At 48.1% G+C, this 25,242-nt stretch overlaps 1 protein-coding gene across 1 annotated transcript in view; it reads right to left on the bottom strand.

Moving 5' to 3' along the window:
- The window catches only part of SYT17 (synaptotagmin 17), a 37,196-nt gene extending 23,066 nt beyond the window's left edge, over positions 1 to 14,130 (bottom strand). The window contains exons 1-5 of the mRNA XM_086759724.1: positions 14,056 to 14,130; positions 10,866 to 10,883; positions 9,391 to 9,539; positions 4,197 to 4,345; positions 3,152 to 3,771 (exon numbers count right to left, since the gene is read on the bottom strand). Of these exons, the coding sequence (XP_086615850.1) occupies positions 3,152 to 3,771; positions 4,197 to 4,345; positions 9,391 to 9,539; positions 10,866 to 10,883; positions 14,056 to 14,070 (951 nt within the window). The 5' untranslated portion in view covers positions 14,071 to 14,130. The remainder of the gene's footprint in view (positions 1 to 3,151; positions 3,772 to 4,196; positions 4,346 to 9,390; positions 9,540 to 10,865; positions 10,884 to 14,055) is intronic.
- Between the last annotated feature and the right edge of the window lie 11,112 nt (positions 14,131 to 25,242).

The following is a 25,242-nucleotide window of genomic DNA, read 5'->3' as shown; positions in this document are numbered from 1 at the left end:
GCTTACTAGTGCTGGCACAGTCCTGTACCGAAGCAGTGTCCCAGCTCCGGGCTTGATGGGGCCCAGCGTGATGGTGGGACAAGGACTCAGCACCTGGCCTGATCAGCACGCTCCATGGTGGATGCAGCAAGTGCAAGCAGATGTTCATCTCGGCTGATACCGTTTAGGTCACTTTCTCTGGTCTTCCATAAACCTCACCCCATCCCACTCCCGCTGCTATGAAAAGAAAACCTTCTCCACAGCTCCTGCCATCTGGATTCACTTTCTTCCATCTCTCCAGCTCATCATGTTTCTCTCCATAAATGCCAGGAAAAAAAAAAAATCACGTATTTCCTGTCTTTCATCTTTACATATCACGCCTATGCCTGTCTGTTTTTCTCTCCTGCCTGTTACTGGTTTCCCAAGCACCTGCTTCAGCATTTTCTCCACCACAATCTCTATCGCTGGGGGGGTGCTGCTGCCAGCTGCTGCTCTGTGTCCGAGCCCCGGGGCAGCCAACCCAGCCTGGAAAATTCGCATCAACTTGTGATCAGAACTGACTCGGGTTCAATCCAACAAGAAAATAATAAAGGCTGTCTGTCCCGCAACTAATCCAGCAAAAAGGTGAGAAGTATAAAAAAAAGTTGTCAGCATGTCAAATCTGTCATTCCACAGGCAGAACCTTCCAAGCAGCAATCAAAAAAATCCTCACAAATTTCTCGCACAAGCATCACTGTTATTGAAAGACATTAAAATGCAGATTTTTCAAAATAATAAGCTTGATTGTTTTACTTCTTCCAGGATTTACTTTAATCCTTTGACCAATGCATTTAACTTTAATCACTAAGAGAAAATACACCTCACTGAATGAACTGTGAAAATCTTACCACTGGGAAAACATGGGAAGATGATACCAAACATCCTCCCTGGATAGCCGAGTACAAGTACTGATGTTCTCTTTGCAGTTGCAGTCTGTCAGCTAACGCACAGCCAAAAAGAACAAGGAGTATGAAAAGACCAAAACAAGGCACTTCAGTAATCAAGGCATGAAGGATTTTTTGCTTAATTTAAGTTTTTCCATAGGCCAGCAAGCAGGTAAATGCAACAGGCTTGTAAGGTCAGCCCTGCCCATTCAAAGGGAGTTTTCTCTTTTTGTCCTTCTTATAAATATCAGAAATGCCAATTTCAGCATAAATAATTTATCTTGAATCCTGGTGAAGCAGACAGCACTGCTGAAAACAGCAGCAGCTTTCAATGAAACTTTGGAGAGGGAGGGAGGAAGGGCTGGCTGCCAGCCTGGCACACGAAGGCTGAGGTGATCTTGTCTAATCAAGTCTGTACAAGCTGTGGAATGAATCCATGTTACTAATAAATTCTGTTACTGCACACAACACAGAGGAGTATTTATCATGCAAGAGCAGGGCTGGGGTGGGGGAAGCAAGGCTGCATGGTGTGAATCACAGGAGGATAACGGGATGCAAGGAGGAGAGCTCTGTCCTCAGATACAAAATGCAGAGCCCGTGATGAACCACAAACACCAAAAAGAAAAAAAAATTGTTGCGGGCATTTGTAAATAAACATTTGGGGGAAAGGCCCAGGCAGCAAGGGGAGCCCAGGAATACCTGTCCCTGTTCATTTTCCTTACAAACCGTTCTGTAACACAGCTGTCCCCTCACCGCCGCTCTGCCGAGCAAAGCAGGTCCCACCGACGTGAAGACATGTCCTACATGAGACACGCTCAGGGACCTCACGATTTGACCTGTGTACAACTTTCAAAATTTTCCTTTTTGCATAAACAATGTTACAGCTAATCCTATAATACTCCTACTTCTATTACAGCAGATCCAGCGGGCTCTCCTGGGGTGATCAGGGGTCTAGATATTCTCCTCCCTTACACCCTGCAGAAAGTCTCAGCAAGAGGTTGAGGTGGTCTCCAGCCCCTCTGGGCACAGAGAGGGGGCAAAACAGAGTCCGAGACCCGGCTGACTCCAAATATAAACATTTCTCAGTGGATTTTACTTCCACAAGTGTCTGATCACAGGTTTCCACTCTGAATCAGACTCTCAGATCTGCACCGTGAATCAGCAGTGAGGTCAATGATTTACTGTTTATCTCATCTAATACCTCTGGCTATGCCACCCTTTTGTGAGCACATGAAAACCAAAGAAAGAAAATGTGAACCATCAAGTTCACACAGGGTTCTGATTCAGCAAAGGCTCTGAAACTTAGAAATTGGAATCCCAGAGCTGGCAAGGAACTGGGAGAGGCAACCCTGTTACACCAGCCTTGAGCGGTACCCCTGTCCTTGGCACAAACATTTGAGATGCTGCTCAAGCTATGTGCTTAGCTTGGCTTTTTACGGGTCCTGTGCCTCTGGCTACGTGGGCAATGCTGCTAGTAGCAAATTTGGCCGCTGGCCATCATTCCCGGTTGCAAAGCTCAGGCCTTGCCTGGCTGGCAAGGAGGTGGCACTGACCAGGGCCCTTTCCTGAGAACAGACGGGGAAGCACGCAGACCCTCCACACCTTCTCCTCCCATCCCATCGGACAGTGGAACTCAGTCCAAAACGTGTGCCCACATTCGCAAGCGTGCAAGTGCCACTTACATCAGACAAAATCTACAGCAAGTTTACTTCCTTCAGGGAAAAGACGAAAATAAATCTACCACTACCTTGCATTTTTTTGCTCATGCATTATGCCATACGTCTGTACAGATTTTGTCTCCTATACGCTTTCTGGAATCAAATCATTACTGAACTGGCACCAGTGGTTCAACTCACGGTCCCAAAGCAGAGTCACGTTAACAGCCACAGGGGTGACCAGCTGGGACAGCGTCACCGCAGTGTCTAGGAACAGACGCAGGTCACTGCAGTGACAAGAAAGATCTTCCAAAAGGTGCAGCTCCAAAGTAGTCTTCATTTATTTCCATTACAGTTGACACAGAATCTTTTGTCACGCCATCTCCTTTGCATAGGAAAGAGGACGGCTCCTCTACCTCACAGTGTCAGCTCTAAGACCAGTTTTAGGCCCAACATTACTCCAACCGAGCAGGTGCTGCATTAACAAGATGACAAATACTAACTAGAAACCACATTACTTGCCATCAAGCAAAGGAACCGCGCAAAAAAAAACTGCGAACAAAACTGTGGCAATAATCTGATAAATTCTGTTACCTGAGAACTAGGCACAAGGGCTTTCCACCAGTGTCCGCCTTTCACAAGGTCTACATCGCTCAAGGGCATTGACACTTTGCCAATAACACAATGGCGTGAGAATTTGTCAAAATCCACTACGGTTAAAAGCAGAGTTCTTCTCTGGGCTTCTAAAAAGGGGATTTCAAATGTGTACCTCTCTTCAAACACCGGGTTCTGCGTTTTGCGTTTCACTCCGGTCTGTTTGGAGTTCTTCTGATCGGGGAGAAGGCAGATCTTCACGTAGGGATTGGAGTGTGCCATGTCTTGCCTTGAACCGTCGTACGAAATGGGAGGAGGCAGATCTTTGGCCTCAATCACTCGCACTATTAGATAATTATGCAACAGGTCGTACTGAGTGCTAAAATGCAGCATGCCCAGCTGATACTTCGATAAGATCTCCTCATCTGTCAAGGAGTCCATATCATCGCTATTCGAGTCAAGAGAGTACAGTCTTGGTTCAAATTTTCTAAAATAGTCATCTGGGGTATAGGTTTTTCGCAGGATGGTTGGCTGAACTATTTCTTTCTTAGCTCCTATTATTCCAAACTCAATAGGTTTAATGTCAATTAGTGGAGAACTTGGCCTCCTCGACTCTAAACCTAAACGAGAGAAATGCACAAATACGATCGTTAGAAACTCAACTGAAGCCACTACAGGCGCAAGTCAACTTGTGCTGCTTTGGGTACAGCCATTCTGTGCCTGTGCAACGCCTACCACAGCAGGCTCCCCAGTGGGAGTTCTCACCATTTTGTTGCAAACAATTAATCGCGCCCTCAGTTACGCTCAAGCGCAAGCTCAGCTACGCTTTCCCCCCGTCCACTTCCACGTTCGATTACCATGCATATGCCTCAGCAAGAAAAACATGGCTGGCCCCTTCCACTGTGCTCCTGAAGAACAGGATGAGATTTTAATCAATGTACCTTCAACTTGACTTGATTCCCTGTCTAAAAGATGAAAGAGCAAGCACTACAGTTTGATTTTCTTCCCCACAAGAATTACATTAATGTTGGAAGGACGACCTTACTTGAAATTCGCCTCGTGAGGCTGTAAGTGGACCGTGATGCATCTGAAGACGACCGCCTTCTGTCAGGGGAAACATCCTGAAGAGTGGGAGGCAGCTCACTGATTGTATTATCAGAGTCTCCATCTTTGTCCTCATTTTGGCTGCTTATCCTGTTATAACGAGAGACCTTTGGGTGATTCAACCCAGTAAAAGGAGTATATACAGAATAAAAATGCTTTCTGATACTCTGGGTATCTTGGGTGCACATCCCTGGACACTACAGGGTATCTCCTGATCTATTTGGCAAGCAAAAGGCTGAGCAACCAGCTTCAGACCTATGTAAAAAACTGATTCTTTATCTTTCTGCCTGTCTTTCAAACAGAGTTATACCAGTATTAGAGCATGACACAGGCCACACGGGCACGTGTGACTCAGATCTTGATCAGAACTATCATATTTGTCTTTAAGAAAAAAGAAAGGAAAAAAAAATACCCATAAACCACAAACCCCAAACAGTAGCTTATTGCTGGAAACTCACAGCTATGCTTTGGAAGCACGACCTTCCCTAGGAATGAACCAGCGTGGGACACCGCCGCACTCTGACATCTCAAACCTACTACACCTCCCAGTAAAATACTGCTTTGCAGGTACACCACTAAGGTTACAAATCTCGATCCTATACACACAATTAATTAACAACTATTTATTGACATGTCTTTTAAAATAATTGGCTGCTTTTTATCCACTTCCGTAAAGCAGTGGTGATCCTCACAAGATAGTGATTTTACTGCCCATGGGTCTTGGTGGGAGTAGGGAAGCTGACAGGAGCTAAACAACAAAGCAAGCTGCAGTGCGAGCCATAGAGTCTTGGAGAGGACTCAACAGAAGATTGACATCATAAAGAGGTCCACATGTAATTCCCATTTCAGTTTATATATATGTTATTTTCATATAAAATAACACTCTGGTGAAAAACCTCAACATGTCACAGTGGCTGACAAAAGCAGTCCCGACCTCCCAACCTCAACTGAAAGAAGAGCAAGAGCCAACAGCAACAAGTAGAAGAGATAAAGTCTCCAACTGCACGTTCAGAGGGGAATGGCTGGCAGGCATCTGCCAATGGAAAGGAAATCACACAACGGTACATGGCATGTGTTAACCCATGAGACATAAAGTACTCCAAGAAATAGCAGCAGATCACAAGGAAAGCACCGGCATGAAACGAGCAAAGCAAAAAGGAATACTGTGTGAGTTTTGCTCCTGATTCACCCTCTCTGCGTGCATGGCTCAGCTGGGTATAAATGAAATACGTTGACTCATTTGCTTTAGTAACCGGTGACTGGACTAGAGCAATAAGTATATTCTGCAAAAAGCAGTAAACTCATAGAAAAGGGCCCCCACATAGAAAATAGACTTAAACTGGAATTTCTTATCCAAATTCACAAAGTTCACAGCAGGATCCATGCAAATCTCACCAACCCAGAGTCATACAACTCATCCACATTAAAAAAAAAAGCCTAACAATCCAACCCAAACCCTACGCTACAAGGGGCGTACGACATTTGCACAGCTCTGCAGCCCACTAAGGGCAGTCCAAACCATGCAGTCTGGCATATAATCAGTACTTGGAACACAAACAGCTTTTTCATGCCTAAACGTGGGTCTACACGACCACAGGGAGCATTTGGACATGTGTTCGACAAGGAAATGCACAGAGGGAGGAGAAGGCAGGGCAAAAAGGGAGTCAGGAAGACAGGCATTAAGGGTGTTCTACAATGGGCAAACGTAATATTGAGTTAATAACATACAGATGACCTTTAGCAAGGAAATTGCTACTGAGCCACAATAATTTTTCCTCAAATAAACTTCGGCTCTGGTTAAAGCAGCTCTGTTTCTGCTTAATCCGAACCTTTGGGAAGAGGAGTCGTGTTCTGATTTCAATTCAGTCTCACAGACTGTGCCCCGTTTGTCTTTGGGGTTTAGGTACAACACTGCACAACGGGCAGCGCCGATATACACCCTTGCTCCCGGCCCGCTTCTGCAAAGATCAGGATGCAAGCACTCCTCACGAAATAACAAGAAGCTACCATGCATTTAGGTCAACACCATTAGGAAAAAAAAATTCTTACTGAAATGAGTCTAAGTTGCCACTGTAAAAAAATTCAGAAAGGGAGAAAAATCAACAGTCTCCCAAGAGGAAGGGCTTAAACTTGCAGCTTTAACATCCCCTCTCGAATTTCCATGACAATGAGGTGTCTTAGAGCTGCCAAAGGGAAAACCTACGGGCAAAAAATAAAGGATGGATTATTGAGCACCGGCATTGAGATAGTAGGCTGGAAGGCCAATGAAGATCGTGAAAGCAGTTTTCCCCTGAGGTGGCCAGGTAAGGAAGGAGCAAATTGCCGTACACCAGTATCCTGGGCCCATCAAGAAATGGTAAGATGGAAAGATCTCAGCTGAAAAATTAGATCTATTTTTAAAACACTTTCAGGCTGCGAGCAGCAAATACAATAAATTGATTTGTTCCCGAATTCAATGCACGTATCTAAATGTATGGTGTCAAATCCATCTTCCATTTTAGGGGTTTCCACTGGATCCAAAAGCTCCCTTTTCAAAAATAAAAGAAAAAAAAAATGGATGAGTGATCAATCGGCATACACAGATCTCTGAGCACTTAAAAAAAATAGGCATTAAAAACCCTATTCTGAGACCAAGTTCAAACTCTTACTCTGCTCACACATCTAACTCCAGACATTGTTTCCTACCTCCCAAAACCCATATGGAGATTTAAGAGGATAAGATCAACAGAGTGAAAATAGAAATCACCTTCAGCTTCTGAATTCTGAGCCAGCGGAGGCTGCATGGGATCACTTCCACCTTAAAGCTGCACACACAAAAAGCATAGGCCTCCTACTGATCAGCAAACACAATACACCATTCCTGTCTCCTGCCTTTATTTTCCTTTCCTCTTTATCTTCCAGACTCTCATGCCTCTACAGGCTCATTTTCTCCCCCTCCCCTCTCAATCACAGCCCCTCAGCTCCTTTGCCCTCCTCACTCGACTCACTGCTAGGTCGCCGCACCATTTTCCAACAAAGTCACCCTGGAAGCTGAAAGCATCGCCACCTTCCCCGGCACTACCCTGGGTCCATCCCAGCTCGAGAAGAGGAGAACAGCCTTTCCAAGCAAGCAAAGCCTGATCTCCAGCTTCCACATCAACATGTGTTTACAGACATCCTTACAGATCACAGGATCTGCAACAGTGCCAGAGGAGATGATGACTTCAGTGACCCTAAGGCATCGCAGCATCCATGTCTCTTCACAAAGCCAAGCTGCTCTTCTCATATTTTCTTCTTGGATTCCTGCCACCCTTCTCGGGCACCACCTCTGGGAACTCCCCTTCTCTCAGCGCTAGTGGAACAGGGAGACCCTAACTGCAGCAGATCGCCTGAAGCTGGAAGGCAAGATGGGTACATGACCTAGTCTGGGGTCCCGGGGACCCTGCCTAGGGCTGCCAGCATGAGTAGGTGCAGCATGAAGTGCAACGTGGTTCAAGAACTGGGTTTGTTTTTTTTCCAGAGTGCATTTTCTTCTGCTTATGGCCATTCCAATAAGTTAATCACAGAGGCTTTCAGATGCAGCAGGACTGGGGAAAAACAATACAGGCTGGAGAGAGCATTTTATGAGTTCAAAGATCTCCATCTTCTCTGCCTGTGGCAAAGTCCAGCTCATCTGCAAAGTCACCATACATCTGAGTTTTAAGACCAAAAGAGGCACAGAGCTTCAGTGCTTACAATGCCCCTTTAGCCAGACAGAAGAATCCAGCAGTCAAAAACTACACCATGGGCCAGTCGCCCCACACCCCCCAACACACATGATGTCTCTTCTGCTCCTCAGCACACCAGAGAAAATCCAAAGCATCCTCTCACAACAAGCCTACCTACTTGTTTCCAAGTATCTAATTGTTCCTGCAGCAATCCTTCTACGTCCAATACTGCAACCTCATCACTGTGTTCTGTGAACAACACTTTCCTATTTAACATTGATTTTGTTTCCATTTCCCATTAAGTGCAGGTGAATCCATTTCTGGGCATGTATCAGACTCCTAAATACACAGCTTCACATTTAAAAATCACTCAAACATAGCCTGAACATCTCTATTTTTATGGCTTCAGTATTAATTACCATCCTATTCTACCTGGCTTCAAAAGAGTATATAGACAAGACTGCGATTTAAACATGAGACAATTTATTTCATGCGGCACCAAGACACAAACCTTCCAGACCTGACACAGAAAAACTGCAGGTACTCAGCAGAGCAGATAAAATTAACCAAGTGTCTCAACACCCAGGTACCAATTCTGAGCATCACACTAAATAGGCATCTCCTGCACCACAGCTCCTGGACACACTAAAGCTGTGTCCATCAAACCATCCGCTCCCACAGAAGACAGCCCAGCCCAGCCCAGCCACCACTAAAAGGCAGGAGACCTCTGCTCCCTTCTTGGTTTCACCAATGCCTCCACAGGGTCACCTCTGGGCTGCAGATTCCCAAACAAGAGGGAGCAAAACAGGGAAGATTTCACTAACTTCCTCTGTAATAGATTTGCAAACACACTAATCAGAGCCCCAGATAAAACCTGGTGCTGCTGCTGCTGTTCTTTAATGATTCAAGAGGAAAACTTAAAGAGTACTAAGATGATGCAGGAGATCAAGTCTTGCTAAATGAACCTTTAGATTAATTTCCCCTTCAGAGTATGTATGAGGCATGCCTTTCATCTGCCTATACGATAACCACCTTCACGCTAGGCTAAGAAAATATTTCAAAACAACTTCATTAGCATCGCAGCTGAGGTGAAGCTCTCCAAAGGGCTGGTCCATTTGAAGAGGAAACAGGACTGAAGATGAAAAGCATCTTTAGAAACGGGTGCACAGCCAAACCAGTTATCAGCTTGCTATGCTAGCTTACACAGTAACTTCTGTCTTACCCAGCAGAAAAGTGTTTTACAAAGACTAACCTTACCATCTGAGCTAACAGGGCTGCCCTTTTTCACCTTGCCCTTGAGTAACCTACGCTCCCACCCTCAGCACGAGGTTCCTCCTTTCTATGTGGCGTCCCCTGAACGTCCTATCGCTTTGTTGTATCAATTCCTTCATCACAGCTGAACAGCCCTGCCCCTCAGTTAAAGCTATGAAATTGTGCATCTAAACTTACAGCCAGGCTGGAGTTTGAGCAGGAAAAGGTCCCAGGATTTCAACTTCATCTTCATTTGTTTGACAACAGCTACAGTCGAAACACTTCTGACAACAATTTCTACAAGTCCACCGGCACAGCAAGAGATCCGAGATCCTAGCGAGCAGACCCTGAAGCCATTGGAAACCAAAGTACAAGATTACAACCCATCAATAGCTATTGAGAAATAACATTCAGCTGTATTTACGCTTGTTTCTGCAACAGAACATTAAGAACTGTATTTATTCCATCTATATCAACAGACAAGTGCTATGCAGTTACCAGCCCAACTTCACTGATGCCATAACAAGGCAGGAAAATAAGCATTCACTGCAGGTATTTTCCCCCTAGTAGCAATGTATTATTACGTAGGTTGGCAAGAGGGTGATTTACAAAACACTAGGGTGTAGCAATATGCCAGAGTGGAAGCATGCTTATTCTTTCACGCACATCAACAAACTAATAGATTGGCAAATGTACAACAGAAGGTAAGTGAAAGCTCCAATTTAATCATAACACAGCAACACGAACACATTTTGTCCCTGTAGATATATCAGCACACAAGATTTGTATGTTCCATACGCATACAGCATTACAGCCCCACAAACTTGCCGCTAAAGTGGATTAGCAAAAGCGCGCTATCCACATGCCTTCTCTCTCCTATGATGATTAATTTAATGAAGAACCTCCAATGATTTTTTTTTTTTTACCCAGAAAAGTATTTCATTTCTTAGGTTTCCATGGTGGCACTGGCAGCATCACCTGGGACACTGCTCCTCTGCTGCTGTTACCACCCCAGCGGAAGGGCAACAGCCTGCCCCCAATCTCCACACCACCCCTGTGGCCTTCCCTCCACGTCAAAGCCCTGCTTGCCTCAAGACGAGCAGAAAGCCAAGCCTTAGCCCACTTCCCACCCCTGCCAGCTCCAGCTCCTGCGGCTGGTAAGAAGGCTCCCTAAGCAGCACAAGGGCACTGCTAATAAAGGGCATCGCTCCGTAGCCAGGGGGGAAGACACACAGCTGCGAGAGCACAGCATGTGCACATCCAGGGTCGAATCACTTTACAATTGTACGTGACCTTGATATGTTCCCAAGAAGCTGAAGAAATAAAGCATGTGATGATTTCTCCGTATATATCCCCCCAAAATACTCAGGATGTTTGCAGTATTCATGAGTGTGGAAACAGAAGGGCACTACCACACTGTGCAAAGGGGTTTCCTCTGAGGAACGCAGATCTGCAGAGAAGACTCCACAGGAACATTTCTTTTTGCTCCAGTAAAATACAGAGTTTTTTCCATAAACAAAATCTGAACATTGCAAAAGAAAAAAAAATACCAGCCCAGAATGCGGTGCATTACTTATATCTAGGACATCGGTAAAGAGTCAGAAAATACAAGACAATCCCCTCAGGACGGAGCGAGGAGACAGAGTGAAGAGTGAATCATCAGATTAACTCACCTCGTTTATCGGTTCCAACTGTCCTTTTAGACATCCAGGATGAAGCAAAGGGGAACAAAATGAAAAAGACAAAAACAGGTTAGCAATGCTCAAATAACTTTAAACTTTCTTCCATGACATGCCCCAGCCTGGGATGAGCTTGAGAGTAGATGTTAGAGGAAGGAGAGGTCTCCTGACCAGGCATCAGCTTCTGCTGTTTCCAGTCCCTCCCCACCAAGCTCCCTCTGCTCCTCCTTCCCCAGGAGGAAAATTCCCAAACCCATCCTGGAGCATTAAAATCACGCTCATTGCCCCTTGTTAACAGGCTATCACGGGCAACTTATTTTCTCTTCTTTAACAACCTGTCTCTAATTGCAGCAACGACTTGCTGATAATAAACCATATCCCAATTTTGCAATTAGATGCCACAGTGGAAAAAAAACGGCTTTCCTCCACATTCAGCCCATATAAACGCCGTTTCAACGCCAACTCGTTAAAAATGCCATTTCCAGGAAGGGGCACAGACTCAGAACGCTCCCCATTACCTACACATCACTTCAGGTAGCTGGGCATCTTCAGTCCCATCCTCAGATGTGACTTGAAGAATATAAAAACCAGAAGTTAAGTGCTTAAAACTTGAGTCACACACTCCAGTTAGAAAATCTGCACTGCAGCCACTTCCCCCAAGTCACGGAGAAAATCTATGGCCGAGGAAGAAATCATCACAAGCCACCCTTGGAACATCACACTTGACCCACTTCGTTGATAACTGGAGATTTAGCAGCATTTCAGATGCCTGTTGAAATGTCTTTCCTATCACTTTCTGTCTAATGTCTAAGAGTTTCCTAATTGTCCTGGCTGTCTTTCTATAGAAGGAATCCCAAAAAACCTAAACCAAACCAAACCACAACACAACATAACAACCACACAAGAAACCCCCATTCTTCTCTACTCTTCCAGATGTAGAAACTGGTTTCAAACTTCACACTCATGACAGGGGCAAGAGCAGCCTTTTCTAAAGAAGTTGGGATGCAGAAGTTGCCTTTAGTTCCAAAAACCTCCCCATGGACCGTGTTTCAGCCCAAGCCTCCCTTTTAAACTTCTCGGAAATCAGTGCTTGGTGAAAAGGCCCCCACTTGTTTGAAACACTTGTTTGAAAACGAAGATACGGGAAACGCTGCAGTGCAATGTGACAAGACAGTGATTACTAGATACCCATGGACCAACTGTTTAAGAAAATCCTAAATGGTTTAAAGGGTTTTATCATTGCTTATTAATGCAAAGTTGCAGCCAAAGCACGGCAGCCAAAGCTACAGTGGTTTAGCAAAGCTGCAATGAGAATATTTAAATTGCTCTGAAATAAAGCGGCTGGATCCGTGCCACACGATCGAACGCTGTAGCACGTGCTGCGCCAAGGAAGCGGCATTTCCGAACAGCCCGTGGGGACGCACGGCAGGCTCGTGTCAAACAGCCCTTCTGGTCATGGTCGGCCACCGAAGATGTGACCACACCTGCGTGCCAGCAGCCCCAAGCGCACAAGCAGCGGTCCCACAGGCACCACAATAAAGTGTCTGTGACCACCCATAAATCTCCAGGAAATGGGAGGACAGAAATAAGAACTGAGTGTCACAGCGCAGAAGAGGTAAACAAGGACCCAGTGCCATACAGGGCTTAAAGGCAGGGACCGACGGAGGGAGAGCACACAGGACCGGCTGCGTGCACCCACCTTGCTCACAGCGGGCAGGAGGGTCGGGTGGGGAAGGGCAGAGGTTTAGGGAAAGATGCAATGGCCAACAGGCGCTGGGGGATGCAGGGGTCACAGCTGCTGCGACACGCTCAGCACCCCCGGGAGAAGGGCTCAGCCATCAGGGTTGGTGAGCCAGCGCCATGTCGTCACGCTGTCCCAAGCCGTAGGAGCAGAGGACAACCCAGCCGGGAGCCCCCAGCCACACATGACCCCTTGTCGAGGGCTAACCACGGCTATCCCAGGTGCTTCCCCTCGCCCGGAGCTGGGCACTGGGCAGGGCTGCATCTCCGTTTCAGGGGCCCAGTCCCACCCAGTCTCCCCAGAGCCGTGGTGGGGATCTTCTGCTCCCAGACAGCACGGCCACCGGTCACAACCAGGTCAACACACCAGCTGCAACAGCCCGCCATGGCTTAGTCCCCAGGGATGCTGCAGCAGGATGGGGTCCCCACTGGTGACAGACCGTGTTGTGCCCCTGCAGTTACACCCCCAGGGAAGGCTCACAAGCCTAGGGACGCTGCAAGCCCCCCACCCACAAACCCGTGGGCAGCCCCCCACCACCTCAACCCGATCGACAGCATGGGGACAACAGGGCGTCCCCAATGCCCTCGTCCCCACCGGGGTATCCCTGCACCTACCCAGCCCCAACGCCACCTCTGTGGGGTTCACCCGTGGGGGGCTCCAGCCTGCCCCGTCGGGGGCAGCTCCCACCTCCCGGGCGCCGCGGAGGCTCTGCCCCGAGTGGGAGGGGGGCCGTGGGGTCACGAGTGGGGCGGATAGCGGGTGTCTCTACCTGCGCCCCAGTGCCCGGACTCCCCGTGCAGCTGGAAACGCTCCACTCGGGTTTTATCTTAAAACTGGGCGGCAGCCTTCGGAACTACAGATGGAAAACAGGCAGCGGGGAACCGCAGCGCCGGGGGGGAAACCGCTCCGGGTGTAACCCTGCCCCAAATTCAATTCAGCCTCACAGGGCTGGGGGGGGTCCCATCCACCCGCCGAAGGCTGGGACTCGCCCGTGCCCCCCACCCCGCCGGGCTGTGCCCGGGCTGGAGGGGCCCACGAAGCCCCCAGCCCATCTCTGCCCACCCGCGGGGTGCACCATCCTCATCCTCATCCTCCTCCTCCTAAAAAGTCCTCGCGTGGGCTCGGGCCAGGCTCGCCTGGCCCCGGGGCGACACTGCTCCCCCCGGCAGAGAGCACGAAGGGTTCGGGCCGCCCGCGGGGACCCGCTCCCGCCCCGGCGCCCCGCGAACAGCCGGTGCCGGCCCCGGCCCCGCTCCTGCCCCCCTCGCCGGGAACTCCTCCCCAACTTAACCCGAAGTTGCGCACCAGCGCCGGGCAGGGAGCTCGGAGTGGGGGGGGGTCCGCCGGGACATCCGTCCCGCAGACGAAGCAGGGGTCCGTCTTCGCCGTCGCCCCCCCCCCACCTCCCGCGGATCATCACCGCCGCCACCGCTCCGCACCCACCTGGATGTACGCCATCTTCCGCGGGGCGCACAGGGCGCCTCCCGCCGCGCCGCTCCACTCTCGCCCGCTGCGCGGCACCGCCCCGGGCGGGGGGCGGGCGGGGCTCCGGCGGGGCTCCGCGGCCGCGCAGGCACCGCGGTGACCGAGGAGAACCGTCGCGCCGCGCCCCGCCGCCCCCCGCGGCTGATCCGGGTGGGGAACAGGCGGGGGGCTGGCGGGGGCTCGGAGCGGGGGGGCGCTGCCCGGCCCGGCCCTGCCGGCGGAGCCTCCGCGGGGGCTGCAACAGGTCCGGTGCGGCGCGGGCAAACACTGACCTCCAGAGGGCCCGGCGCGGAAATTCCGGGCTGGAAACCCCCCCGCGCCCCGGGCCCGGCCCCGCCGAGCCGCCGGCAGCGGGAAGGTGCGGGTGGGAGCGGGGCCCCTGCGTGCGGGGGGGTTGGGAGCGGGGGCCTTGCCAGGCGAAGCGATTCTTACAGCAGAGCTGGCTGTGTCAGGGGATGCTGCGAGCGCGCCCGGGTGTCAGCGGGGATGCGGTGGCTGTGTGAGCCCGAAGGAACAAAGTTAAACACGTACACGCGCAGCTTCCCAAGGAAAGGCGAGGAGCCGCAGTACGAAGCGACGCGTTTAACCCACGGACCCCACCAAGCATCGCGTTGCTCGGTTTCACGCTCTCGTGCTGACCCACCGGGTCCCAGCCGCAGGAGATGGGGCGTCGTGGGCAAACCGCACCGTGACTGGACCTGGGGAACCCAAGGAGGAAAGTGGTCTCTTCTGAGGTCAAACTCTTGGAATGAGGAAGGATGGAGATGTGGGACCGTTCCTCTTGAGCACCACCTTGGCACCGCACAAATTAGAGGGTTTCCTACACGCCACTGTAAACCAAGGCTCCTGCCCTTGGTTTTGGGGGAAACTCTCCGGCTCCACTTCTGGCACCTTCCTGGCCAGAGATTTAGACAAAACCCTGGGTAGAGGCCAAGAGGCAGCGTTTCAGGGCTCAGCCCAGCTGGACAGCCAGCAGTCGCGTGGAAATGCTACAGGGCACTTCCCTGACTCACAACAACCCCGTCACAGTTCAGTTTACTGGCATGAATGGTAAAAACACTGGAATGGTAAAAATATGTCCTGCTCCAGAGAAGCGGACATGCACAGCTTCAGTTGTTGGGCAGCCTAAAACCTCAGGTCACTGCTGCTCCTTGGGGCGAGGGGGACCCACTGGGGCAGGATGGCCTTGGAACGCTCACTTCTTACTGGTCTCATTTAATGCCCGTTTAAGTTCTCATTGAATTCAATAAAAACTCTCGTTGACTTCCGTGGGAAGGGCTGTACTCAGAGTTAAAAAAAAATAAATTCTCTCTTTCCCCAGGGAGAGCCGCTACCGTTTTTAGAAGAATAATTACCACAGTGGAGATAAGCAAGAAAAAAAAAACCTGTAGTACTTACTTGTTTCAGACAGTTTTGAGCATATGATTAAACTGTGGTACAAGTTGTTTGTCAATTTTTGCTCTGCAATTCTTTTTAATTCCACTTCTTTCCAAGTGCCAGTGTTTAAAATGTCAGCCTTTACTCTGAATATCGTTGCTCTTTTCATCTTGACTCACCACCGCCTAGATGCAGCTTGCAATAAGTGAACACATGGATTTTTTTTTTTTCCATGTTACAATGTAGTGGAGAGAGGCTTAAACTTTTCAGATTTTTTTGACTCTTTAAAGACAGAATGCTGTGAGTCATAAAAACTATGTCATGCCTCACTATATATATATATGTGCATGTTTGTACTTACTCCTTTAAAAACCTTTAGGACTGAGAAAGGAAGATCATGAATTGTCAACAATTTTTTTTTTTTTTGGCTGACACATAGAATCATGAACCCAAAAAGAAGAGCAAAAGAAGTTTTATAGAGAGGTTCACTAATACTGTTGATTTTTTCATAGAAAAATGCCTTCTTTTCCCCCCCACGTGCTTTACTAGCAGCCATGTGGTACCAAGCCATAAGATAATGTGTTTCCCTTGCACACTCATACATTTAAGTGCCTTTTACACTGTTGCTTGAAGGCTTTTAGATTACAGTCTCTCAGCAAATACATTCGCTAAGCAAACACAGCCCTAACCCAGAGAATATGATGGATTCAAAACAGCAGACAGGTGGTTATTGTAAAATCTAATTTCAAATCTGCATATGGCTGATGCTCTGATTAAGCTCTGCTTCTACAGCTCTCAGAATAAACAGACCCATTTGACATGATGACAACATAACCTTTGGCTGTCCTTTGCTGTGCACGCTCTGTGTCTGATAAGACACATTCCATACTTCCCACATGTAATGGCTGCAATGCAGATGGCGAGGCTTGCAAATGCAAAATTTCTACGCAGAAAACAAGAAAATTAACACTGCTTTTACAGAATATGATTTTATGATAGATTTCTATTCTTACTGATATTAGAACACACTGCGAACAGCAGCAGCCACATCCAGAGCATGTGCTTGAGTCATTACAACCAGCCCAGCAAGCAGCAAAATCTACCTCCAGCCAGTAAATCCATCCAGCAGTTTCCCAGACAAACCAGAACCAGGGCTGCCAGTGTTCAAAATACCATGTCTGCGTGTCTCTTCCAAACCCTAGTCAAAGGCTTTCAGCTACCTCATGCCTTAAAGTTAAGAGAGATGAGCATCACTCTGAAAAGTGGAGAAAGAAAGGAAAGAAAATAAATCTGATGGCTATTTCAAAAGATTTTCATTTGAATCCTCCTAAAGCAACTGGCAGTGCTTTCCGCTGCAAGGGGGAAAGCGAGAACAGTGGTGGTGCAAGATAAGATGAGATGTCTTACTCTGCTGTTCATATGCCAAATCCTTATCATCATCACCACTTGAGCCTGCTGGAATAGCCAGCTACCACTCTGCCTAAAATAAGCTTCTTATCTCCAGATGTTTTTATAAATGGCAAGCCATTGCAACTGGTGCTTCCCCACTGCTGTTGGCAGCCCATAAAGGTCCAGCTTCTCCTGTCATTACGGGATTAGCTTTCTTCCCCCATAGCATCATCCCTCCAACAAAGGCATCTTTGATTTACTCTTCCAAAGCCATTTCTAGCAACGTGGTTTTCTCCTTGCAGGTTTCATGGACATGCAGTTTCCCTCTGTGTTTTTTCAGGCCTTTTTCTGCCTTGGGTTCATACCCTGAAGAGGCAAGTCCATGAGGTTTTATTCAAGAAGTTCTAGGCAACCAGGAGCAGGACTGTCCCCTACAACCCACACCTCAGAGAGACAAAGGGCCAGGGAGCACTGATGCAAAGACCCTGAACAGTGGAGTTTTGGGGGCAAAACTGAGTAAATGCCCCTATTTGGGAGTGCAGGCCAGGCTCTGAGAAGCAGCTCTACACCAGCTGTCAAAGTAGAAAGCAGCAAATTCTGCTCACCTGCCTTTGCCCCAGCAGAGACCCGAGAAGCGGTGCAGGTGAGAGGGACAGTTTGCTCTGGGGCAGGACAGCTCTGCCTTGCTGGCCCCGCACCCCAGCAAGGATTAGCTTTGGCTTTGCCGTAGGAACCTGTATGTATTCCAGCTCTAGGAGTGAGTCGGTGTCAGGGTCTCTGTTGTGCTTTGTGCAGAAAATGCCTGAAGTGACCTAAGCTGAGTTCTGTTTTCTGCTGATGGCAAAGGTGAAACCCCACTGGCTGCCCACCCAGGTTCACATGCTGATCCCTTCAATCCTTTCTCCCAAATTCCCACGTAGCAGCGTGCCCAGACAGCTTTGTTTGGAGTAGGGAAAGGTTATGCCTTTCTCCCAGATCATTCCTAGTATGGTCCAGGGGTCAGCAAGAAGCCTGAGCCCCTGGTGCCTCCATCCCAGGCTCTGGCCCCTTGAGGCATTCGACAGTCATAGCAGCGGGTCTTGTGCCAGTGATCACGCAGTTTCCAGGAGGAACTGGGCTGACATCAGTGTGACAGACACAGATTCCAGCTAGTGACAGAAGAGGAAGGTGCTACAACTCATTTCCCTGACTCATCCAGCCTTTGGTCCCAACTGCCTCTGAATTAGCCCATCAACTCCATGGCACCTGTGAATCTGCCCGATTCGAAGCCAACAGACCATTTCCCAGGCTTCTATGTTTTCAGTAGCCAACTGTTCTGTATATTACATCGCCATATTGTTACATCCTCCTTCTCTGCAATTTTCCTAAGCTCTTATCCCTTTCTGGTTTGGTGTTACCTACCCCAGGATCTCCCTCCTGTCACATCTCCCATACCCGACTCATGGCCGTAGCCAGCGCTCCCCCCGCTTGTCGCTCTGCCCTGGAAAGCACTCCTCTGCTTCACTTGAGAAACAGCCTCTGCTGATGCTGCATCTTCTGCAGCGCAGCTGGATTATTAACTGGCCACCTGGCACCTCCCTAATTGGCAATATCAGTAAAAGCACAGTTTTCTCTTTTCTTAAGTCTCCAGCTAAAGTGGCTAAATTTGATCTAAAATCCTCAGCTCCTCATTGCTTCATATAATTTATAATGGCCTTGCTTATCCCATAACAATCAGAGCTACTCTCTTGCACTCGCACGCTTTCTGTTTTGTCTTTAACATACGTTCTGGCAGGGAACTGAATGACGCAGCATAATCTACTGAAGCTATTTCTATAGTAAACAGAGATAAAAACCACAGCCAAAGGGCATGCAGCCTCCAAGGAAGCAGGCACCGCATATTATTGTATCAAGCCCTCGACTCCAAGTTCCTGCTCCAAGGAAACCTGTCTCCCGAGGGAGCCGTCGCTGCCCGCAGGTCGTGCTGGGTTCCAACATGCTGACCACGTCTCAGCACTGACCTTGTGGTAGCAGAGCTTTACGTGGCGTCACTGCGCGTGAGCTGAGCATCAGCAACAGTGCTGAAGGCAAACGGTGTAAATACGAATTTGTCATGTGTAAATGTGTAAATACGAATTTGAGGTCATGCTCTTTCGAGGACCTAATTTTGCAATAAAGATGGGGCCTCTGTGGCCTGGGACTCGCTTGCTCACAGGTTCCCTCCTGACTCGGTGTGATTTCAGCAATGGGAGAGTCCCCTGGAGAAGGCACGGCACTGCCAGGACTCTTCTGCTTTGGAACACACTCCCTGCTCTTAGGCAAAAAAAACTTGGACATGGTACGCGTTGGGTTATGCTAAAAAGCAGGAGTATTTTCAGACTTCCAAGGAGAGAACGTTATATTTATAGGAAAGTTCAGTTTTTCAGTTGCTTTTGTAATTTACTTTGTTTCCAACTGGTTTATTCAAGCTGTAGAGCTGAGGAGTTAGCTGCTAGATTTCTTTTCCAGACTCACATTTCTAACTGTTTGCAGACATAGGACAGAGCTATTTTTGTAATATAAATCATTACTGAGAGAATATCTCACAGTCTCCACTGAAGCAAATTCCTAAGGAAGTGAGCTCTATTTTTATAGAAAATTTCTACTTAGTATTTGTTCTAATCTAATGACTGAGAAACAAGCAACATCAGCCTTTCTGAAGCTGAGCAGCAGTATCTCCCTTCCTCAGGAAGAAAAATGCAGCAGAAGGAGAGTCATAGAATCATAGAATCATAGAATGGCTAGAGTCGGAGGGACCTTCAAAGGTCATCTAGTCCAACCCCCCTGCAAGGAGCAGGGACATCCCCAACCAGATCAGGTTGCTCAGAACCTCATCCAACCTGGCCTTGAATGTTTCCAGGGATGGGGCATCCACCACCTCTCTGGGCGACCTGGGACAGTGTTCTACAATTCGCATTGTAAAAATTTTTTTCCTAATATCCAATCTAAATCTACCTCCCTCTGTTTTAAAACCACTACCCCTTGTCCTATCACAACAGGCCCTACTGAACAGCCTCTCCCCATCTTTCTTGTAGGCCCCCTTGAGGTACTGGAAGACCGCTATCAGGTCTCCCCAGAGCCTCCTCTTCTCCGGGCTGAACAGCCCCAACTCTCTCAGCCTGTCCTCATAGGAAAGGTGCTCCAGCCCTCTTATCATCTTCGTGGCCCTCCTCTGGACCTTCTCCAACTGGTCCATGTCCTTGTTATGTTGGGGGCTCCAGAACTGGACACAGTACTCCAGGTGCGGGGTCATTCCTACCAAGAGGAGCTGGATGGGAGCTACAGATGCAGCTTCCCAAGCCCCAGAGGATGCAGCATGACCCTGGCGAGGGGGGCCGAGAAAACTGGGGACAGAACCAAGGTCTTCAAAGTGACATAGCTTTAGAGATAAAGATACTCAAGTATTCATCCACATTCCAGTGTCCATCTTAAAAAGTAAGAGAAAGTCTTCTAAAAAGGTCCGAGTGTGTGACTTTATAGAGTAAGGCAAACTCAGTCTCACACTCAGTCAAGGTTGTCTCTCTGAGACTCAAGGATAAAATTGTAAGATAATTCCTGAGAGTCTTGGTTGTGTTGCACACTCATGGATGACTTTGTTCAGAAGAACAGTCTCAACCCCTGGAAGTTGTTTGAATAACTGTTCTACGACTTTTCTCTTTTGATTCACGCTGATTTAATAAGTCACAATTTTAAATATTCCCTTTCCTATTCATATGAACATTAAAACATGCATCAAACCTAGAAAGAGGAGGAGGAACTGGCATTTACAGTTTTCTCCTTTCCAGCAGTGGCCTGAAGTTGTAAGTTAACACAGAAACAGATGTGGTCAAGCACACTTTTTTCAACTAAATCATCAAGGCTTTCTCACTGAGCCCCGGGGCTGTGCAGCTGTAAAATGGAGCAAAAGTCATCCAAAACCGTTTAAACATGGCTGGTAAGAGAAAAGCTTTTAAATTATGAAACAAATAACCAAACCAGAAAAATAGAGATTGCTCAAAGCTTTTGGAAAAAAAGCCAATATCAACAGCAATAAAAACGCTTCTGAGCTGTGAAGGAACAGCTACGCAGATGAGTTTAGGATCATTCAGCTGCAAATACCAAATCGTCATTTGCTAAAACATGCCCATGTCGACTTCAGGATTCAACAAGTTCAGAAGGGCAGGACTATTTTTATTACAAAAGGCTCCATTTCCAACCGTCCCCTCACAGCAGCAGACCGTTACATCTGGTTTTCCCATCCCATTAAGCAGATGTGCAAAATACTGTATTACTCAGCAGAGGCAAACGGGGTGGGTTAAAGGGGTAATTTGCATTCTAAAGCACTGCAGTGCTGTAGCTGAGAAATACATGGAATTAACAAAGATTTCTGCCTCGCAGGGACCTCAGTTTCATCCATCTGTTTCTGTTTTTCGATTCGTTTTCCCTATTCCCCGTTCCTACGTGTTTAGCCTGAGTGGTTTTAGTAGGACGCAGCTCTGCTGAAGAGGGAGTCTGTAAATCCATCTAAATGCAACCAATAGACATGAACCAAGCCCTTTCCAAATTAAAATTTCCTTCTCACGAGGAATCTCTTCTCCGGACATTAATGGAAACCAAAATCACTACACAGAGAAACACCCTGTGCTCTCTGCCCTTCAGATTCGGCGCCGCACTTGGAAGGTAAATGTGTCTTCATCACAGTCCGAGCCAACCTCAGAGGCAAAAGTCTGCTCAAATCCAGGTGATAAAATTCCTCCTTGCCACTGTGTGTTCCCCTGGGTGTCTGACTGAAGAAACCTGTTCTTATAGACCAGACAGTAACAGGTTTGACCTCAGGTTTGCTCCCCATGTTACACGGGGAGCAGCACATCACGTTCCTCCTCCCATAATGCGCCCAGCAGCTTGCAGCTGGTTAAGTGGTGCCGTCGGGGGAGAAGTCTCTGCTCCTGAGCAATGTCCTGGTGTGGGTCCAGCCCCACACGCCACCTCATCCCACTGTGCCACAGCTCAGCCAGTACCGCCTGCCATCACGGGTGACAAACTGCACGCCCACTGACCTCCAGAAAGCAGTTTGTATGAGTCAAGGGCTGCGTTAGCCCTCTCCCAAGGGAGGAAGCTTACTTGTCCCCCTCTCCGCAGCATCCCTTATAGGGCATTGAACTGGGGACCTCGTTAGCAACGCAAATAAGTTTCCAAGCAGAAAAGGGAAAAAAGTAAATCTGATCTCATCCCAGCCTCCTCCCCCACTGGAAGAAACGGAGCAGTTGCGGCCAGCGCAGGATCGCCATCCTGTCCCCGTTCCACTGGGATGCCACTACAAGGTTATGAAAATACTGCTCAGGAAGGAGAAGGGAGATATCCGTCCGCTCCCTTCGCTGCAAGGGCCTGCCTCCTCTGCAAGCCCAGACCCATCACGGAGGGGGAAAATCTGCTGAAAACAAACCCTAGCTGCTCTGGAGGGGCAAAGACGTGCCAGAGCAGCCAGGACAGCGTATCCCAGTACGTGCAGGCTCTTGTGTTCAATCAGAGCATCACATTATCCACCCAAAATTAACTTCTGCTCTGCAACTCAGGTTTCTGGGGCAGCTGTGTTTGCTAACCACTGAAAGCAAGAATTTGTATTCAGATAAAATACCTGTGCACTTCACATGCAGCTACTCCAACGGCGGTCAGACAAATAGATACTCAAACTCTTGCTCTTGCAGAGCCCTCTGATATGCAAGTCTCACTGTAAAGGTTTTTATCAGCCATAGACATGAATTTCACCACCGAAATGATCCTTTTTTTAGGTAGCAGGCGTCGTACCCCTCCAGCTGCTAAGACGGGTGAACAGCGCTTTCACCAGCTGACATTTCGGAAGGCAGGAAGCAGCGCTCTAACCACATCATCCAGAAAAGCTGCAAGCCCCGAGAGCTTTGGCCGAAGATGTTCATGCAAATCCCAGAGTTAGCCCTCAGAAAAGCCGTCACGTTTTCCATTGAGGGCTGACTCTTCTAATGACCATTCTGTTAGTCGCCATCTGTTCCAAGGTGATGCACCTGCCCCTCCTTGCAGGTGCTGCGTTCCCTGCTGTCCCCGTTCTCCCACCATCTCCCCTCTAGCTTATCTATGTGGATGTTTCTGTTGTTGCTCTATGTTGGATACTAATTTTATCCTGCAGCATCTCATTATAATTAGCTCTTAATTGCCACTTAACACAGGGATCATTTTGGAAGACCATAACCATTCTTCCTTGAAGAATTATTTGAGTATTGAAAGCTCGTTATGTGGCCCTATAAACATTTTGTGTAATGAGAATTATTTCAAGAGGTAAATTTAAAATACCACTGCTCACACAAGCTCTGGATTTGCCCAGTTTCTTTGAGTACTACCAGCATTTCCAAGGAGCAAACCACACAAGTCAGCATGTTTTGCTACCAGTCTCCCTCACTTTGGCACCCACCATGTCTTTATACTGAAAGTGGGAACATTTTAAGGAGCACCTGTAAAATGTGAGGGGTAAATGTCATGGGACAGTTGCATTGCCCCCGTGCATTGCTGCTGCTCTGCTGGAACTGGTGCTCTCAGTGAGGTGCGAGCGTGCAGGACATCCCAAAGACTCTGCACTTCAGGGTAGGCAGCCACTCAAGGAGCCAAGAGATGAACAGGCTGTTAGAAGAAACTCATCCATAGGCACATACAAAGCTGCATCCAAGACTTGCTTTGTTCCTGAACAAGTTAGACTCCTGCAAGATTTTAAAACAGACCATTTGCCAAATTCTTACCAAAATCTCCTGCACTCTTGCAGCAGAAGGTGCAACTGAGTGCCAGTCCACTTTAGGTAGCCATCCACCTGCCAGGGCAGCAGTGAGGAAAGGACCGATGCTGTCTGACCAGGCAATGCCTCATACACACCGTGCCTCTGGAACCAGCCATCCTACCCACAGCCCGTTTAACGTCTGCTTGCAGCACTCTGGAAAACACCACACTTAAAGAAAAGGGGAGAAATCGGTCTATTGGTTTATCAGAGTCTACTGCCATTCTCCCACCCACTCCCCCCTTTTTTTTAATATTCAGGAGATGTCATTAGTTTTGGTAGGGCCTGAATTGGTGAGCTCAAATAGCTTCTGGGAAAACACTTACAGGCTCTGTACAGAAACACATTTTGGAGAAGTGCCCGTGATTCACAATCCTTATGATTAGCGAGTTTCTTCTTTTTGAAACACTTAAACAAGCCTCCAAGCGTGTATGGCAAAATAAGGTGCTCAAAAGACACGCTAATACCCTCATACAACCACCTCTTTGGCAGCAGACAGACCCACAGCTAACAGCGGCATGGAATACCAGCTCGAGGAAGACCCTGGGAAACACCTCCTCGCTGAAGCCAAGCCTGCAAACCTCAAAATCAAGTGAAAGTCTGTAACGTACACTGATGTTCGTATGCCTAAACGTGGTCCTAGGAGGCAAATTTCCAAGAAACCCTAGGAATGCACTAAATGCACTGTACAGCACAGGGAAGTCTCTTGCCACAGAAATAGCAGAATGACTCATTTCCTCTGTCGCTGCTGCTCCAGCGCTTCACTTGCACAGGCAGTGCCATGCCAGCAGGAATTGGGAAAATCAGGAGCAGTTTCCAGCATACGTAAACCTAGCTGAATTTCAACCAGGACTTCTCTTCAAAACCAGCGATCCCAGACTGTCATCTGGGATAGTACAGGAGAGATTTGCGAATGGTTCCCGAGCACTCCCTCCCTTGATAGGAGTATTGTATTTCAGCATTTTAATTTCGCACAGAATAAAATACTGGAAGAGTGAGCCGAGAGTTGCTCTCTCCCTTGCCCTCCCCTGAAGCGTGGCTAGTAAGCACACTGTGCCAGTAAATTCAGCTCCAAGTTTCTCTTCTCCCCTACTTGAAACTGGGAAGGAACGGACTGAAATAGCAGTGGGAAGTGGGCTATCTTGTTGGATTTTGCTACTGCTCTTCCTCTGTTTCTACAGCTAGCGGGTTTCTAGTAGAACGAGACGCTTCAAAGCAACTCTCTCACTTTCTCCACTAGAAATCCATCACAAGGGTAATTTTTCATCCTTAATTTGATAGCTAGTAACCTTCACAGCATAATCCCTGTCACTCCTGTCTTCTTGATTCCTTACCTCCCTTTTTCATTTTCCCACCCAGATCATTGCATGGACTCTTTGTGGCAGGGATAGAAGCTATCTATCACAAGTATCACGAAAACACTAGCAAACCCTTATTACATCCAGTCCAGCCCCGAGAACTGATTGTTCTGTATGCAGCTTTGGTCCTGGGTTTAGGGAGTAAAAAAGATTCCCAGGGGTTTGAAGAAATGCATGCCTGTAACTTGAATACGCAGAAATTTTCTGAGTCTCTGCATCAGCATTGCT

Source organism: Chlamydotis macqueenii, chromosome 15 (assembly GCF_036417535.1).
Source record: "Chlamydotis macqueenii isolate bChlMac1 chromosome 15, bChlMac1.mat, whole genome shotgun sequence".
NCBI lineage: Eukaryota > Metazoa > Chordata > Aves > Otidiformes > Otididae > Chlamydotis > Chlamydotis macqueenii.
Note: the sequence above shows the minus strand (reverse complement) of the source record. Positions and strands in the feature narration are given on the sequence as shown.